Here is a 19,999-nt window from a genome sequence, read left to right as displayed (position 1 = left end):
GACTAGGGACCTTTGCTGCCTGCTTGTTCTGACCTTGGCTTGTTGACCATTCCTTTATTGTTTGACTGTCTTGTCCTTGGTTAGCGTTTGCACTTATCCCAAGTCAGGGACTACCGGCCAGTTGCCAACAGCCACCTAGGGCTGTCCAAGGCAAGTAGCTAGGGACACCGCCTGTTTCTACCCCGCCCCCACACTGACCAATATCCACCAGCAGATTTGTGACATGTACCTATTACCCTCAAGGGTGAGTGCCACAAGTTTCTACTGGTTTGTCTTTACATTGGAGACTTCATCTGATGGACTTACACTTGCTGAGCTCCATTATGAGGTCTGGAGTCTGTGAGCTCATTGAGCACATCTGGGTAGTGGCTGTCGTTCTAAGTCTTCTATTATGGTCATGGCATTAATATGGCTGTTATGCTTTATCCCAATGTAACTGGGTGGTTGTTTATTGTGGACATTAGCTCCATAGTGAGGTTGGGATTTGTGAAGGCAGACTAATATTATAGCTGTTTGTTGTAATGTAAGACGTAGAGGTGCGATCTACAACTACAACTAGCATCAGTAGTACAAAAGGTTTTATTATAGATGAATTATATTATTTACACACCAATATAACACAGCCAGAGAGGCTGGTGACTGAGAAAGAGAACGGAAACCCCAATACCTTCCCAGTCTGTAAGACAGGATCCACCTCTTCTCTACCACATGATGCTATGGTTATGGTTGTAACGTTAGTGCTTGGTGTCAGTCTGCAGCTGTATGTTATAAGCTACAAATCCAATGAACGTGAACCCCAGATAGAAGGTGACATTCTCATTGCCATGAGGCATAGACGGGGCATTGAGTGGCAGTATTTCGATTTTGCTCTTTTTGCAGTGTCCTTCTGCATACAGCAGTGTTATCTGTTATTATCTTTTGCTTCTATTTTAGCACAATATATATATTATGTTTATGTTATTAATATGGCTGCTTATATCTGACTGGTATGTTTTATATTTGTATAATAAAAAGAGTTGGAGGATAAGAAATGATAGCAGGATAAGGCCATGTAAGCACAATATGTCTGCTAATCCAAATCTAACAAAGTTACTGTTTATTGGGGACATTAACTCCATGGTGAGATCGGGATCTGTGAAACCAGACAAATATTGTAGCCATTTGTGACATGAGACCTGCAGGTGCGATCTACAAATACAGCCATTATTATTAGTAGTACAAAAGGTTTTATTATACATGTATTATAATGTTCTTTTTTACACATCATTTTAACACAGTCAGGGATGCTGGTGACTGATGGCAGAAGAGGAAGACTCCATCACAGTGGAGGCCAATACTTTCCCATCCATCTCTTCAATAACACAGGAGAGTATAACTGCTGTTTACCCTGTGTGTGGTTAGCTTAAGCTTTGGCATCAGTCTGTATGTTATAAGCTACAAATCCAATAAACGTGAACCCCAGATAGAAGGTGACATTCTCATTGCCGTGAGGCATAGATGAGGCATTAAGTGGCAAAATCTCAATTTTGCTCCTATCGTAGTGTCCTTTTGTGTACAGTCTTCCATTATCAGTCCAGCCATGGACGTTTGTCAGCAGCTGGTTCACACTTGTTGACTTCCATAATTTGTCATTGTCCCACGTCATGCGTTTTTCATTAAGTGGACCTTCAATTTGCTTTTCAATGGTGCTTCGGTGAACAATCTTATGAAGGCCATATCCCTTCCCTAAAAAGAACAGCACGTTGGTTCTTTTCTTCCGGACTGGGACATTTTTTATTTTTATCTCATGTAGCGCTCTTGCCGTGTGGAGGGCATTAGCCAAGATCTGGTCTTTATTGGCATCTGGTTTATTGTCGACTTTGTCATCAGGCCAGTAGAGTAGGAATATGAGAAGGTAGGCATTTGGTTGGAATGTCTTCCTAGTGTATAAAAACCTTTTGCCGAATTCCCGGAGTTGCTGCAATGATAACAGTATTGGAGATCCGGGGCACACACATCCCAGGGCAATATGGGACATGATGTAGTTGGCCAAATCAGTGTCATCAAGTCCCTGACGGGTGATGTCCTCCGGGTACAGACTGATGATCTCCTCCAGCTTTTTACTGGATCGTTCATCTTTAGAATCAGACAGGATGGAGAGAATGGTGGCCATACATCCTCCACCTAGCTTAAATATATTCATCCTCCGGATCAGCTGACTGTCAACATTGACCTCTGGGTGGGACAGAAGAATCTCAGAGCTGAAAAACTTTGCAAAATCCTTTGTCTTCTTCAGCAGCCACTTCCTGGGACTGTAAACATGTTCTTCTGTCTGGTTCAACTGTTCTCCTCCTTCCATTTCCACCATCTTCTCCGACTGGAAATAACCAACATCTTCTGCGATCCACTCCAATGCATTGTAGATATTTTGGTAGAGTCCCTTTAAGAGACTGTGAAATTTAGTCCAAGGCTTCTCAATCTCTGTAGGTATATAGTCTGTCAAAAGGTATTTCAGGAGTTTAGTGTTCTCCTTTACATTATTTTTGGAGAACACAGGCTGTGAGGAAAGCAACTTTAACAATCGGCAGCCAACATCAATCTCCCCAAAGTATGCAGAGTTATTCATGCTGTCTGGCTCAGATTTTGCTGCTTTTTCTGCTGCCCTGAAACACTCCATGGATTTAAGGCTGAGCTCTATCAACTTGATCACATCTTCTGGAGTGAGTTCATTTTTCTTCCTGTCCTTCCTATCCAGCAGCACATTGAACCACTTTCTGTACACCTGACCCTCTGTGTCCAGAATACAAGAATTGCTTGGCAGCCTGGACTTGGCTGTCTCTGCCCATGTTCGGGCCTCTTCAAACTTGTCATGCATGTAATGTAAGCGGGCCAGCTGCTGAGCAAAGAAGGGGTTCTTGTCAAATTGCACATATGCAGCTTTCAGGAGTTGCACTGCCTTTTCAACATCATGTTCCACTTTACAAACATGTTCAATCATAGGGGAGAAGAATGTATCCACGCTGTCACCTCTGCTTTTCCGGTAGCGGAGGAAAAACAAGTCTCTGATGAACTTTATGAACTCTTCTCGGCCAAATCTGTGCTGAAGAAGAACCTTCTCCTCAAGGAGATCTTTAGCTATCTCACTTTGAGGTCGGTCTTCCAAGAGCTGGTTCAACACTTCCTTAGCGACCAGAGGATGAATGATTTTGATGGTGCTAATACAAGTATTCTTGTCTCTCAGTTCAATTAACAGGAGTCGGGCCTGCTCACTTTTGAAGAGGTAGCTCTTAAAATTATATTCCCGCATTTTATTATGCTGATCCTTGGTCAGGACTCCAAGGCCGAGAAAAGCTTCACAGTGTGAGTTGGAAATGTAGGAATTCTGGACGTAGCAATTAAGCAGCGCAATGTACCTCATGAGCCGTGTGATGTCTGATGAGTGATCTATTCCTCGCAGAACATTTTGCACAAAGTTTTTTACATATTGCTCATGAAATTCATGGCGCATAAGGACAAAAGTGAGTATGTACTGTACATCAGGAAAATCCTTCTCCAGCTCATTTGCTTTAGTGGAGAACTTATACTTTTCATTGTCACTGAGCTTATGAGTTATAACAACTGTATCAGAGGAAGAGGCTTTAAAAAAATCTTCTGGGACATTTGAGCGTTTGCAGCTCATAAGAATGAAACATGGCTTGGTGCAAACAATTTTCTTGAACACCATGGCCTCTGTTAGCTCACGCCTAAGGTCATCAAGATAGTCTTCCTCACAATCCTCTACCAGCAACAGGACAGGCAAGCACTGGTCAGGATTGTCCTCCATATATTCTCTGAGATTCACAGCTTGCTGAGTAACTGTAGAAACAAGACAGGATGACTTGACAATAGTGCACCTTAAGATGCTCCTGTTCTTCCACATCACCTGCCGGGCCACTGTACTTCCTCCACTTCCCGGATGGTGAAAAATTTTTATTCTGGCAACTGGAAGCCGGACAGTGTTTTTATACAAAATCCCATGTAGAATGCTCTGGACTTTGTCACATGCATCTCTCTCAATAAAATCTCCACATATTTTCTGTTCTGCGAGCCACAGATGTTTCCAGCTGATCTTACCTCCCCGATAGAACCTCCCCTCTAGTTCCTTCACCTCCTTCTTGCTCAGAAGATGGAGATTTTTATCACTACATTCATTTACACACAGGATTTCCAGGGAGTGCATTTTTTCTTCATCAGGAGTATTAAGGACACAGACACCTTTGGAGGACACTGGCAGATTTCTGGCAGAAGAGTTCCCAATGGGAAAAATGCTCTGTACTGTAGCATTGATATGACTCAAAGGTACACCAACAATGCTCCTCTGCTTCAGTGTCTCCATGTCACACGATGCCTGTGCAAGGTTGGCCCATTTGTCATAATATTCCTTGTTTTCTGCAATACAAATTATGTCTTCCATCCCATTCATCTGGGCATAGAAGCTGTGAAAAGTGTCTACAATAGGTCTTTCCACAGGTGACATCAGCAAAAACACCACAACAAAAGTCCTTCTTGGCAAAATTTCATCACATATTAATGAGAGTGCTTTGATGACATACTTTTTTTTATTTTTAATCCAGGTATTTTCATCACAGGTTTCATCACCTCCTCGAAAATTGCTTCGGCCATTGCAAAATATCCAGCTGGTCTGATCGAAGAGTCCAAGAGACTTCCTCAGCTCACTCAAGCTCATGGCACTATCATTGGCATAATCGGTGAGGGAGTGGATGTTACAGGCGTGATGGTGCTTGTACCTGGAGCACAGTCCGGACACATCAGAGTCAGCATCAAAGTCAAATACACAGAAAATCTTTAAGCGGATGAGGAAATTAATATGTGCCAATTGGGAGGGTTCCCATTTGTTGGTGACCAGAATATACAAAAGAGTGTCGTCCATGTACTCTTTACCTCCAGTGAGGAGGTCTATCTTTCTTCTGAGGTTTTCTGGGGCTGAAGAGTCATTCAGTAATAGGGATTCTGCCTTTTCTCTTCTTGCATCAACTTCTTCCAGCCTCTTGTTAAACAGCTTTATCTCCTTCTCGGGGACTGGCTCAGTTTTTGCACCGATTCTGCGGTAGAAATTTTCTTTCTTCATGGACATTGGTAAACGTACTTTGAAAGCTCGCCCCTTCACAGAATTTGATTGTGGTACAACGTCCACCTCAACCACAAATCGCTGGTCTTTACAATTCTTATTTACAACCTCAATGAATTTAGGGGTGCGAATACAAGCTCTGGCAGCATCATGTTGGTTTTTACTGAAACACCTCTCGATATTATTTAGTGCATCAACGTACAAGTCCTGCTGGGCTACTGGGATTCCTAATATCTGCCCATGTTTATTGTTTTTATTTTCTTTGTTGTCCAGCACCCCAAAATGTATTGTACCATTTGTCCTCACGTTCATACAAGCAGAAGCGAATTTGATCACCTCTTCCGTAAATTTCCTATCAATAGAGGTGCGGTCCAGTTTAGAGGCATTATTGAAGGACTTGTACTCATGACATGGTGTCATGAGGTCTTCTACTCCAGACTCTGGAGGAAGGACATGGCCCTTCACGTACTTAAAATTTCCAACGTCTTTATCAAAAGGCCGGAAAGTAGCGACAGACACAGACTCTGAGGACGGAGACTGAGGGGTGCTTTCTTCAAGTTGACTCTTCTGAGGATAGTCTGTGGATTGGGTCCCGTCTGTTGGAAGCTTCTGTGAGGAGCTCTCAAGATTGGGCTTGACTTCCTTGGGTTCAGCAGAATCCTCACATAAAGGACCCGATGCTCCAATTTCCAGGGGGATTTTTAGAGACTTTTTGCCCCCTTTAGATTTTTGTGAAACATTTAGCTCCTTTTCCTTTGATACCAGCTCATCCCTCTTGTTGATCAGCAGTTTGATGGGACCTTGTTTTAGTCCTATTGTTTTCAAGAACTCCTCATCTATTTCCTTTAGCACCAACCCAGAAACTTCTTCCTCATAAAACTTGTCAATGTACTTCTGGTTTATCGGTATGGACTGGAGCCAGTATGAGACATCCTGCTCAGTCCACTCACTCAGAGGCTTCTTCTTGTAATCTAAGGTAAAGAAAGACATAATAAGTGTATGGACTAGAGGCTGGATGTCTAGATAAGAGTTATAGGTCAATACACAGAATCCTCCCACACCATGTGTCTATAATCCCTTCATGACCAAAGCTCACTGATTTCACATTTCTGAAATTCACCTCTGGGGGCTATGTTCACACTGCGCATATGGCCGGCTACGTACGGAGTGCAAACTTACGCCCGCTGTCTACTTAAGCTTCCCAAGCGCCCTACGTAGCGATCTGACAGCGGTCTTTTACTTGGAAAGCTTCGCCTAGCCCCTAACACCCCACAGAACCTTTTGGATCGGCACAAAAAGCTTCAAAAAAGAAGAAATCACCACTACGTACGGGACCGCATGTTACGCTACGGGCGTAAGTTACGGCATTTTCGTCCTCAAACAACGGTCTGGCTCATTTCTTACGGCGGCGCGTACAACTCTGTGCAGCCGTACTTCCTATACTTCCCATTGTACGCATTACGTAGTTTGCTTATTCACGGAACGCGCTACGTCCGGAGACTTACGTAGTGTGAACATAGCCTTAAATGGTAATATCTCTGCATTTCATGACTATTTTTACATTTTATTTACAAGACATATAAGGATTTTATTTTCTACATTAGTTTAACTAATTCCATGTTTTTATTTTTAATTATGAGCTGACAAATAACTAAAAATATGGGGAAAAAAAACTAAAACATTTTTTGACATTTTTTCCACTACAGTTTTTTTTTTTTTATTTATACTACAATTTAATAAATCTTTATCACAAAATGTTAAAGAGGTTTTCCACTTAAACCTAACATGTCCCCTATACTCCCTGGCGATCTCTAGATTCCGGCAGCTCTATAGAGAATGAATAGAGTCATGTACCATACCCACGTCTGTATTCAAAACAAAGGAACCGGGGGTCGGCGGGTACGGAGGGAAGACCCTGCGCGATTGCTTACTTATCCCCTATGCTGTGGAAAGTGTTAAGTGGAAAACCTCTTTAACTAACTGCTGTGGAGTAAACAACTATATTAATTGTGCATGTAACTCTCAGGAGATGGTGGCCAGAAAGTAAGTGGTACATTTGTGGTGTTGCTTGGCTCATTTTTAGTGCCCAACCACCGGGAAGATGTTATGTCGCTGGTTGCAATATAGCTCAGCCAGTGATGATATAGTCATGACGCCAGTGCTAACTGAGCACACAGGTGAAATGGTATACCTGTTTTATTTGGTGGCTGGCTATATTGATCCCCAATGGTTGGTAAACTACCGGGTTGTGAGGGGTCCCTTGGGCTCTTATCACGGTGGTCCAGAGTGGAGAGATGACCCATCCGAACTATCGGTACCGCCACCCACAGAAAGGGGAGAATGACCGAAGGATGGTGTAGCCTGTGTGTATAGGTGCTGGTGCAATGATCACGGAGTGCCAGTAGAATAAATAAAGTGTTTTTTACTGAAAGTCTCTAACAGTACAGGATAGCTGTTGAATAGGTGACTTCTTTAAGCTCACTGGATCTGTGCTGAGAGATGCTTAAGTGCTGAGGTTGAGTAACAGTGCTGGTTCAGTTTGGTGGTGATAAGAGTAGAAGAGTTGAGAGGAGTTGAGAGCCCCAACCCAGTGTAGTAATGTGCTCTGCCGGAACTTGAGAGAAAAAATACTTGAAGAAGAATACTTGAGAAGTGAATACTTGTGCCCGTGTTTTGACCTTAATGTCGCTAGAACCACCTTCTGGCCTGCAGTGTCGGGTTACTGTCCTACGAGGGTGACACAAGCCCCAGTCTTGGTTACCTGAGAGTAGCTAAGTGTCCGAAATAATCCGGTGTCACCTGTGCTGCGAGATAAAGTAAAGTCATCTTTTATTGACTTAGCACTGCATAGTGTCTGTAGGTATACCCTGAGAAAAGAAAATCTCTGCGTTCTCCATACACATGTGTCTGTCCACTACCACACTCTAGACTAGACTAGACTGGACTACACCCTAGGGGTTGTGTGTTGTGGAATGTATGTATAGAGTGCAGGGATAGGTAGAAGAAGAAAAGCTTCTCTCATTGGCTGGCACAGACCATGTGGTACAAAAACAGTAACCCTAGAGAGACTACAGCTGTGCAACACATAAAAGAACCTCAACATAATACTGGCACCTTTTGGTAAAACGAGAGAATGTACCTTCATTACCATTGAAGGGATAACTTTCTGACCGGTGCCTAAACACATTTCCACAGTCAAGTGTCAATTTTGACCACCCATTTGCGGCACTATATTTTTTACAAGCCCCTTCACTCTAGCCATGTCAGGCTAGAGAGTAACATGGAGAGGCTGCAGTAGTACAGGAATGGGGATAACACTATCCACACTGGGCAGCTATTCTTCTTCACTTCCCTGATAACTGAGACAGGAGTAGACAGTAGCTAGGTAAGCACAACTAAAGCCAAAAGCTCTACTGCAAACTGTTAGGTTTCCTTAAGGGTTTCCCCGATGGCTAGCTCCCTGGATGGCGTGTCACTCTGTGCCCACCAACTGCAAGAGTTCTCTTGCTGCAGCTTACCCCTGAACTATGACAATTGCAGGTCAGGACTTACCCTCCATTGCTGCAGGAGCTTAGCGGTCAGAGAGGAGGCACAGGTGAGGCTGCAGGCAAAGAATACAGTAGAAGTTTTTTAAAAAATTGGTAGCAAATTGCTCAAACAGACCAACAATACACAGACTGGGTTCAACACTTCTTGTATCCAGAGAGAAAAAAATGCAGAATAGGGGAATAAGTTTGCCTTGAGGTGTTTCTATAAAATCAATTTATTTTATATACTATAGGACTGGGGATCCCTTAGAGTAGAATAGATGTTGTAAGTTACTTGTAAATTACATATTATGCACAGTAGAACTATTGCAAAGCTTTTGCAGTGTATAAGCATTGACTGACAGATCTGAAATAATGTTGTATAAGCATTGTTGTATACTGTATGTCTTAATGGTGTATATGGAACAATGTCCTGACCAGATAACCGACCTTTACAAACTGTCTATGCTAAACATGTACAGTTTTACTGTAATAGCAAATGTTACTGATGCTCAGTTATTCTTTCCCTTTGGTTCCAATATATGGGTAATAGATAGTAATAGTTTATTTATCAGTGCCGATAATTTAACACTTTGTTGAGATGTGTTGAGATACTATATAGCATAGATTGGTGGAATCCACCTCTCACACTTCCTTTTTACCTGGGTACACGGGCACCGGCACTAGCAGCTCAGTGTACCTGGGATGAAGGAAGGGTGAGAGGGGGATTCCACCAACCTATGCTATATAGTAGCACTTTGCAAACTTTTTGTACTGGAACATTACCCAACAGAGGAAAGTGATGCATGGGCCACAACAGACTGACAAAGGGGATGTTGGGACCTAAACAGACTGACCAAGAGGATGGTAGGACCTCACCAGACTGACCAAGAGGATGGTATGGCCTCACCAGACTGACCAAGAGGATGCCGAGGCCTCACCAGACTGACCAAGAGGATACTGGGGCCTCACCAAACTGACCAAGAGGATGCCGGGGCCTCACCAAACTGACCAAGAGGATGCCGGGGCCTCATCAGACTGACCAAGAGGATGCCGGGGCCTCACCAGACTGACCAAGAGGATGCCGGGGCCTCACCAGACTGACCAAGAGGATGCCAGGCCTCACCAGACTGGTCACCCTAGCAACCCCCCAATATAGACAGATTTTAATCTGCCACTGTCTGTCACATTGTCCACAGTCACAGCCTGAGACCAGTAATGACACCGAGCTGTATTCTGTACTTACTATCAGCTCTGATCGCAGGAAGAGACCACTGGAGAACAAACACTGATCTCATCCTCTGAAGATGAGAGAGACACATATTAACCAGAACCTGACAATGGAGTAAGCAGAGTACAACACCCAGGAAAAGCAGAGCAAGGAACCTAGAACCTGAAACCGGAGAAAGCAGAGTATGATACCTAGAACCTGGCACCAGAAAAAGATTCCAACTAAAACACCCAGAAGCTAGCAATGAAGGCAGAGTATAACACCCAGAACCCAACACAGAGGAAAGCAAAGTATAACACCAAGAACCCAACACAGAGGAAAGCAAAGTATAGCACCCAGAACCCAACACAGAGGAAAGCAGAGTATCACACCAAGAACCCAACACAGAGGAAAGCAGAGTATAACACCCAGAACCCAACACAGAGGAAAGCAAAGTATAACACCCAGAACCCATTACAAAGGAAAGCAGAGTATAACACCCAGAACCCAACACAGAGGAAAGCAGAGTATAACACCAAGAACCCAACACAGAGGAAAGCAGAGTATAACACCCAGAACCCAACACAGAGGAAAGCAGAGTATAACACCCAGAACCCAACACAGAGGAAAGCAGAGTATAACACCAAGAACCCAACACAAAGGAAAGCAGAGTATAACACCAAGAACCCAACACAGAGGAAAGCAGAGTATAACACCAAGAACCCAACACAGAGGAAAGCAGAGTATAACACCCAGAACCCAACACAGAGGAAAGCGGATTATCACACCCAGAACCCATTACAAAGGAAAGCAGAGTATAACACCCAGAACCCAACACAGAGGAAAGCAGAGTATAACACCAAGAACCCAACACAGAGGAAAGCAGAGTATAACACCAAGAACCCAACACAGAGGAAAGCAGAGTATAACACCCAGAACCCAACACAGAGGAAAGCAGAGTATAACACCAATAACCCAACACAGAGGAAAGCAAAGTATAACACCCAGAACCCAACACAGAGGAAAGCAGAGTATAACACCCAGAACCCAACACAGAGGAAAGCAGAGTATAACACCCAGAACCCAACACAGAGGAAAGCGGATTATCACACCCAGAACCCATTACAAAGGAAAGCAGAGTATAACACCCAGAACCAAACACCGAGGAAAGGAGAGTATAACACCCAGAACCCAACACATAGGAAAGCAGAGTATAACACCAATAACCCAACACAGAGGAAAGCAGAGTATAACACCAAGAACCTAACACAGAGGAAAGCAAAGTATAACACTCAGAACCCAACACAGAGGAAAGCAGAGTATAACACCAATAACCCAACACAGAGGAAAGCAGAGTATAACACCCAGAACCCAACACAGAGGAAAGCAGAGTATAACACCAATAACCCAACACAGAGGAAAGCAGAGTATAACACCAAGAACCTAACACAGAGGAAAGCAAAGTATAACACCCAGAACCCAACACAGAGGAAAGCAGAGTATAACACCCAGAACCCAACACAGAGGAAAGCAGAGTATAACACCCAGAACCCATTACAAAGGAAAGCAGAGTATAACACCCAGAACCCAACACAGAGGAAAGCAGAGTATAACACCAAGAACCCAACACAGAGGAAAGCAGAGTATAACACCCAGAACCCAACACAGAGGAAAGCAAAGTATAACACCCAGAACCCAACACAGAGGAAAGCAGAATATAACACCCAGAACCCAACACAGAGGAAAGCAGAGTATCACACCAAGAACCCAACACAGAGGAAAGCAGAATATAACACCCAGAACCCAACACAGAGGAAAGCAGAGTATAACACCCAGAACCCAACACAGAGGAAAGCAGAGTATAACACCCAGAACCCAACACAGAGGAAAGCAGAGTATAACACCCAGAACCCAACACAGAGGAAAGCAAAGTATAACACCCAGAAACCCAACACAGAGGAAAGCAGAGTATAACACCCAGAACCCAACACAGAGGAAAGCGGATTATCACACCCAGAACCCATTACAAAGGAAAGCAGAGTATAACACCCAGAACCCAACACAGAGGAAAGCAGAGTATAACACCAAGAACCCAACACAGAGGAAAGCAGAGTATAACACCAAGAACCCAACACAGAGGAAAGCAGAGTATAACACCCAGAACTCAACACAGAGGAAAGCGGATTATCACACCCAGAACCCAACACAGAGGAAAGCAGAGTATAACACCCAGAACCCAACACAGAGGAAAGCGGATTATCACACCCAGAACCCAACACAGAGGAAAGCAGAGTATAACACCCAGAACCCAACACAGAGGAAAGCAGAGTATAACACCAATAGCCCAACACAGAGGAAAGCAAAGTATAACACCCAGAACCCAACACAGAGGAAAGCAGAGTATAACACCCAGAACCCAACACAGAGGAAAGCAGAGTATAACACCCAGAACCCAACACAGAGGAAAGCGGATTATCACACCCAGAACCCATTACAAAGGAAAGCAGAGTATAACACCCAGAACCAAACACCGAGGAAAGGAGAGTATAACACCCAGAACCCAACACATAGGAAAGCAGAGTATAACACCAATAACCCAACACAGAGGAAAGCAGAGTATAACACCAAGAACCTAACACAGAGGAAAGCAAAGTATAACACTCAGAACCCAACACAGAGGAAAGCAGAGTATAACACCAATAACCCAACACAGAGGAAAGCAGAGTATAACACCCAGAACCCAACACAGAGGAAAGCAGAGTATAACACCCAGAACCCAACACAGAGGAAAGCAGAGTATAACACCCAGAACCCAACACAGAGGAAAGCGGATTATCACACCCAGAACCCATTACAAAGGAAAGCAGAGTATAACACCCAGAACCAAACACCGAGGAAAGGAGAGTATAACACCCAGAACCCAACACATAGGAAAGCAGAGTATAACACCAATAACCCAACACAGAGGAAAGCAGAGTATAACACCAAGAACCTAACACAGAGGAAAGCAAAGTATAACACTCAGAACCCAACACAGAGGAAAGCAGAGTATCACACCCAGAACCCAACACAGAGGAAAGCAAAGTATAACACCCAGAACACGGTCCTAGAAAGAAGCAGGGTATAGAAGTCTATGGCTGTCAGACAGCCTGTTCTTACCAAACATAGTTTTTTAGGTCACCGCAGTCACTACCACTCCCAGCATCCTATGTGCGGTGTCAGGGCAGCATATATATATAGATATGTGATTGTGTGAGGGGAGGAGCTGTGTATCTATATTCTCCTCAGGGTCCCTCTTAGTTTCTCTTTCCTCGTGATGACGAGTTGGGTGCGGTTGGACACTAGAGACCATGGACGCATGCTGAACTTAGTTACTCAATACAGGGAAATAAATACACATGGGGGAAGAAAGGCATGCTGGGGTGAAGGGAAGAGGGAGGGAGTGCAGGGGGGTGAAGGGGGAGAGTGTGGGTAGATAAGGGAGGGGTATGGGGGAGTGAAGAGAAGGCGTGTGTGTGTGTGTGTGTGTGTGTGTGTGTGTGTTTGTGTGTGTAAGGATGGGAGGGTGTGGGTAGATAAAGGGTTTGGGGTGGGAGGGTACCGTGGTGAACACAGGGTTAGCTGGGCGCAGTAGTTTGTTGGCATGTGGTGATGCCGGAGCTCCATATAAACAGGGACGGTTTTAGACTAAATGTGGCCCTGGGCAAAGTTGAAGGTGGGGTCCCAAATAGTGAAATATTGTAGCAGCAATTTAAGGTCCCCATACATTTTACACTTTTGTTGGTGGTACCTGCTGCTCGTGGTGGGTTCGGCCATCAGTGTAAGGTGTATGGAGCTCTCTGGACAGTCCTCTGACAGATGATATCAGTGGACATAGGGGGTTAGGCTTGATGGAAAATCAACGCTTAAACTCTTTGTTCTCAGAGAGATAAGCCACCATCAGATCTCCCATAGAGAACACAGGAACACTCAGCTGTGCCAAACATTCCTGTGTATGGGGAGGACGGGGCCGGATGGGAGAGATAATTGTCAGCTGAAGGATTGTGGCCAGTTTAAGGGCCGTATTACACAGCCTGATATTCCGGAGAACTGAGCGCCAATCTGGTAGAATGGAGCTCGCTTTGAGAGTCTACAACATGGCTCGATTATCGTGCAGCAAAGGCTGATATATATCATTAGTAATGTCTGTGCAATCCTTGCTGTATATAGTAAACAATAAAGATATATACTACCTGATCACATTCCCCGGTGTCCTCAGGCCATGTCTGTGGGATCCCCCAGTCATCGCAGCTGCAGCTCTCACTTCTGGTCCCCTCTCAGCCAATCACTGGCCGTAACAAACAGACAAGGCCTGAGGACACCGGGGAACGTGATCAGGTAAGTAACAGCTTTATTATGTCATACGCACAATCATCAGCCAATGATTTTTACACTTGGCAAAAGACAATGATCAGTTGATGACTGTTGTCTTTATTACACAGAGCGATATCGGCCTGACAATTATCGGTCGGTATATTAGGGCCTTTAGTCACATTGAGTCAGTTCTGGACTGCCGCTACTGTACATGCCAGGACTGCCGCTACTGTACATGCCGGGACTGCCGCTACTGTACATGCCGGGACTGCCGCTAGTGGTGTAAACACAAAAACTATTTATATGCATTGTTTTAAAAAAAAAACTAAAAAAAAAAAACACTATATCAGGACCAAATGTTACCTCCATACCGTTTTTGAAGAAAACACACTATGTATAGGCCAATATTACCGCCATAGAGTGACCACTGCATAATGACACTATATACAGGCCAATATTAGCACCACAGAGTGACCACCACATGATGACTCTATATATACACCATATACAGACCAATATTACTGCCATACAGTGACCGCCACATAAAGACTCTATATATACCATATACAGAACAATATTACTGCCATAGAGTAACCACTACATAATGACTCTATATACACTATATAAATACCAATATTATCGCCATAGACTGACCACCACATAATGACCCTATATACAGACTAATATAACTGCCATAGAGTGACCGCCACATGATGACTCTATATACACTATAAACAGACCAATATTACCGCCATAGACTGACCACTGTATAATAACTCTATATACACACTATATACAGACCAATATTACCGCCATAGACTGACCACTGTATAATAACTCTATATACACACACACTATATACAGACCAATATTATGTGGCGGTCACTCTATGGCAGTAATATTGGTCTGTATATAGTGTATATATAGAGTCATTATGTGGTGGTCACTCTATGGCAGTAATATTGGTCTGTATATAGTGTGTATATATAGTCATTATGTGGCAGTCAATCTATGGCAGTAATGACTCTATATATACACTATATACAGACCAATATTACTGCCAAAGAGTGACCACTGCATAATGACTCTATATATGTACTAAATTTACCTTGAAATTCGTATTTCCTTGAGTCCGAGGCAGCACACAAATGGGTTAATGGATTCTCATTGATCCGGAGCAGAAGGGTTAATCTAGCAATAGAAACATAAAAATTAATGCACTGCACCTGGTGATCCCCTATAAGAGGCCTTAGGAAGACACAGACCCTTGTATTGTATGCAGCAATAAATTTATTAGGGGGGTAAGTTGTGCTGCCTCGGACTCAAGGAAATACAAATTTCAAGGTAAATTTAGTACTTCCTGATCGTCCTCGGCAGCACACAAATGGGACATTTAAAGCAATGACAAAACAAAGGGAGGGACAGTTAGGTAATAGCTCCTTGAAGTACGCTCAGACCAAAGGCTGACCCCTCAGATGCTGAAAGATCCAAGCGATAATGCTTCACAAATGTGGATGCAGATGACCAGGTTGCAGCTTTGCAAATTTGATCCAGGGGCACATGGTATCTCTCAGCCCATGAGGTAGCAGTGGATCTTGTAGAGTGGGCTCTCACAGAGATTGGTGACTGCAGACCTTCTGCAGAATAGCAATATTGGATAAGATCTTTAATCCATCTGGCCAATGTTGACTTGCTGGCCTTATTACCTTTATTGGGACCCTGGAACTGTAAAAATAGAGCTTCAGATTTTCTAATTCCAGCTGTTGTTTCAAGGTAAGCAGAAATTGCCCTTTTAATATCCAGAATGTGTAGAGCTGGATCTTGCGATTTATCCACCACCGGAAGGATGATTTCTTGATTTAAGTTCACTGTGGATGGCACTTTTGGCATGAATCCTGGCATTGTCCTGAGAACGACTTTGTCTGGAAGCAATCTTAAATAAGGCTCTTTACAGGAGAGAGCATGGAGCTCACTCACTGTCCTGGCGGAGGTAATAGCTATCAGAAACAAAGTTTTCCACGATAACCATTTCAGATCAGATGAGATTGGCTCGAATGGGCTTTCGGAGAGGCATTTTAGGATGATCGACAGGTCCCATGAAGGCACAGGACTATAGAAGGTAGGTCTTAGCTTGGAAACGGCCCTGAATAATCTAGAGATCAACGGTACTCTATTAAAGATGCCATTTAGATGGGCATTGATTGCGGTCAGATGAACTTTAAGCGTATTAAGCTTCAACCCCTTTTGGAAGCCTTCCTGGAGGAACTGAAGGACAGATGGAACTTGTTTCATATCCATATTATTTTGTTCACACCAGGAGCTATATATGTTCCATACTCTAGAATAGACTTTGAGAGTGGAGGGTTTTCTGGAAGCTAATAGAGTCTGAATGACCTCTGCAGACAAACCTTGACCTTCTAGAAACTGTTGTTCAAATTCCATGCTGTTAGATGTAACTTCAGCAGATTGGGATGATGTATTTCTCCTTGCTGTAGAAGATCCGGGTCTAGGGGAAGTTTCCAGAAGTCCCCGTTCGATAAGCTGGACACGAGCGGAAACCAGGCCCTGCAGGGCCAGTACGGGAGCACCACAATTGCTTTCACTTTCTCGTCCCGGATTTTCTTCAGAACCCTCGGGATTAGAGGGATTGGAGGGAAGGCGTATACAAATGTCTCCTTCCAAGAAATTGAGAGGCCGTCTACTGCTGTCGGATGATCCGACTTGGTGAGTGAACAGAAATTCTTGAGTTTGGTGTTGCGGCGAGTAGCCATCACATCCAGCTCTGGCTGACCCCATTTGTTCACTAGCTGATTGAAGATGGATTGTTTCAGTTCCCATTCCCCTGGGTGAACTGACTACCTGCTCAGCCAATCGGCCTTGGTGTTCAGGGTACCTTTGATGTGTACTGCTGTTAAGGAGAGTAGGTTGTCTTCCGCCCATCTCATGAGACGACCGCATTCTTTCTCTAGGACTGGACTCCGAGTCCCGCCCTGTTTGTTTATATAAAATACTGATGTTAGATTGTCCGACTGAACTTGGACTGCCGTTGATCGGAGGAGGTAGGCAAAGTGTAGTAGGGCCAACCGGACTGCTTTCAACTCCTTTATATTGGAAGAAAGATGGCGATCTGTTGGAAACCATTTCTTCTGGACCCAGTGCTCTTGAACATGAGCACCCCAACCGGAGTTTGAGGCATCCGTGGTGAGGATATTCGTCTGAGGAGAGATTAGACTCCTTCCCATCCGTAGACGAGATGGAGTAAGCCACCACTTTAGGTCTATCTTGAGCTGATGACATATTGGCATGGATGATTCCAACTGCTTCGGTGACTTGTTCCAATGTTTCAAGATTTGGCTCTGGAGAACTCTGATATGAGCTTTGGCCCACAGGCCGGCTTCTATGGAAGAGGTCAGCATTCCCAGGACCCTTATGGCATATCGGATAGAACATATGCGTTTGGAGATTAAGGAGGACACTGCTTTTCTGATGTTTGATACTCTCTCTTCTGTCAGAGAAAGACGCATCTTCTGAGAGTCTATGATAAAGCCTAGGTAAGTGATTTTTGTGGAAGGCTGTAATTTGGACTTCTTTTGGTTTATGATAAACCCATGAGTCTCCAGAGCTTGGACTGACACATTTAGATGTTGAAGAAGGAGAGTCTCTGATGGAGCGGAGATTAGCTAGTCGTCTAAGTAAGGGGTTATACATATCCCTTGTAGTCTGAGATAGGCCGTAAGGGTAACTGCGATCTTCGTAAATACCCGAGGTGCCGATGTTATCCCGAAGGGAAGACATGTGAACTGGAGATGACGTACTTCGTGATGATGTGCAACTGCCACTCGGAGATATTTGCGGTGAGTATCTCTGATGGGAACATGAAGGTACGCATCTTGGAGATCTATTGTAGCCATGTAGTCTCCTTTTTGAATATTCAGGATGGCTGATTGTATTGTCTCCATTTTGAATTTTCTTTTCACGAAGAATTGGTTGAGATAAGTCAAATCGATGATTAATCTCCAGCCTCCCCCTGCCTTGGGTACTGGAAAAACGGGTGAGTATACCCCTGTGCCTCTTTCTTGCTCTGGAACGTTTTCTAGAGCACTCTTGTCGATGAATTCTTGGAGGAGAAGATGAATGACCTGATCTTTGTTTTTGTTTAAAACAAATCGGTCTGGGGGATGTTCTTTTAGCTCCATAGAGTAGCCTCTTAGAATTGTGGAGGTGACCCAGGCGTTCGAGGATGTCTGTGACCAGATAGTGGCAAAATTTTTGAGCCTTGCCCCCACCTGAGGAGGATGAGACCTGACGTCATGCCCGATCTTCTTTGGAATTGGGTTTCTTTCTGGTGTTGGAGCGTGATTGTTGCTTGTTTCCCCTGTATTGTCCTCGTCCTCCTGAGGAACGAAAATTATATCGCCTCTTGGGTGACCTTCGGTTCTTATAAGACTTGTAAGGATATTTCTTCAGAGGGAAAACTGGACCCTTGTTTCCATTTAATTTATTCAGTATCTCATCTAATTTTGGACCAAATAATGAAGATGGATCAAATGGCACAAAATGGTTTTTGGAAGGAACATTACCGCTCCATTGCTTCATCCATAGCATGCGACGGTCAGCATTGGATAGAGCCATAGCCTTAGAGGTAAACCTGAGGTTGTCTAGAGGGCTATCACACTGAAAATCTGCGGCAGACTTCATGACTTCCATGTTGTCAAGCAGCTCTTCTCTTTTGACACCATCCTCAATTGGGGGCTAGGTTCACACTATGTAACTGTGCGGCTGTATTTTTTATGCGGCTGTAAATGTGCGGATGAAACTACGGCCGTGGGAAAAAATAGACATGCGGCTCAAAACATACGGTCATGTACTTGGAAATCTGGTTCAACTAAAAATAACAAATAAAATCTTAAGAAAGTGATGCAAACACCTCTGGATGCATCTGGGAAAGCAGGGAACACAGTTTACATGAATTGCTATTACCGGGGTTTGCGATCCTCTGCACTAATGCCGATGTCTCTCATGGTTAATCTATTAAAATAATAAAACACATTTTCTTTGTAATAAAGTCCCTTTCGTTGTTCAATAATTTAATTCTAACGAATCCATCATTTTGCAATTAAATATACTGTTAAAATAAATAGATATATAAATAAATGTATATTTATATATATATTTATTTTTTGACAGTATATTTAATTGCACAATGATGGATTCGTTAGAATTAAATTATTGAACAACGAAACTGAATTTATTTAATCGAAAATGTGTTTTACTAATTAAATATTAATTAGTACAGGAAGCTCCATAAGCCGTTAATTCATATTGCCGGCAATAGAGCTTTCTGTACTAATCATCACTTTACTTTAATGAAAACATCAAATGTTTCTTCTAATTATGTTATCACAATAGCATTATTAGAAGAAACATTTAGAATTATATGTGCGCTCAGCTGATTGGCTGATCGGCTGAGCGCACATATAAAGAGCCGGTCCGCAGTACAGTGACTTCATTGTGCTGCGGACCAGCGAAGAGGACACATCGGGGTAAGTATAGAGCTCTCCCCACCCCCTCCCCGGCACTGCACCCCTCCCAGCAAGGAAGGGGGGGTCAGTTAACCCCTTCCTTGCTGGGATGGGTCCAGTCTGACATCAGTCTGGCCCCCAAGGGGTTAAGGGGGATGCAATACATCCTCCCTTAACCCCTTGGGGGCCAGACTGTAAGCAGCGATCTGTAAAGATGCTGCATACTGTAAGGTGCACAACACCGCTCACAATGATGGGTGTTGTGCTCCTGTTTGTGTGT

General features: G+C 43.7%; 1 protein-coding gene across 4 annotated transcripts; it reads right to left on the bottom strand.

Moving 5' to 3' along the window:
- Positions 1 to 1,203: 1,203 nt before the first annotated feature.
- On the bottom strand, positions 1,204 to 15,323 carry LOC138772557 (sterile alpha motif domain-containing protein 9-like). Of its 4 annotated transcripts, none has more exons than XM_069953039.1 (3): positions 15,306 to 15,323; positions 8,660 to 8,708; positions 1,204 to 6,078 (listed from the first exon to the last, which is right to left on the bottom strand). In XM_069953039.1, exons 2-3 carry the CDS (start codon positions 8,664 to 8,666, stop codon positions 1,403 to 1,405), a joined length of 4,683 nt encoding a protein of 1,560 aa, XP_069809140.1. In that variant the 5' UTR covers positions 8,667 to 8,708; positions 15,306 to 15,323; the 3' UTR covers positions 1,204 to 1,402. The 4 variants fall into 4 exon arrangements, with proteins under 4 accessions (XP_069809140.1, XP_069809138.1, XP_069809139.1 ...); XM_069953037.1 differs by lacking the exon at positions 15,306 to 15,323 and adding an exon at positions 13,004 to 13,210; XM_069953038.1 differs by lacking the exon at positions 15,306 to 15,323 and adding an exon at positions 9,881 to 10,044.
- Positions 15,324 to 19,999: the final 4,676 nt, after the last annotated feature.

This window comes from Dendropsophus ebraccatus, chromosome 14, assembly GCF_027789765.1.
Source record: "Dendropsophus ebraccatus isolate aDenEbr1 chromosome 14, aDenEbr1.pat, whole genome shotgun sequence".
Taxonomy (NCBI): domain Eukaryota; kingdom Metazoa; phylum Chordata; class Amphibia; order Anura; family Hylidae; genus Dendropsophus; species Dendropsophus ebraccatus.
The sequence above is the reverse complement of the archived record's forward strand: the minus strand, read 5'-3'. Positions and strand labels throughout refer to the sequence as shown.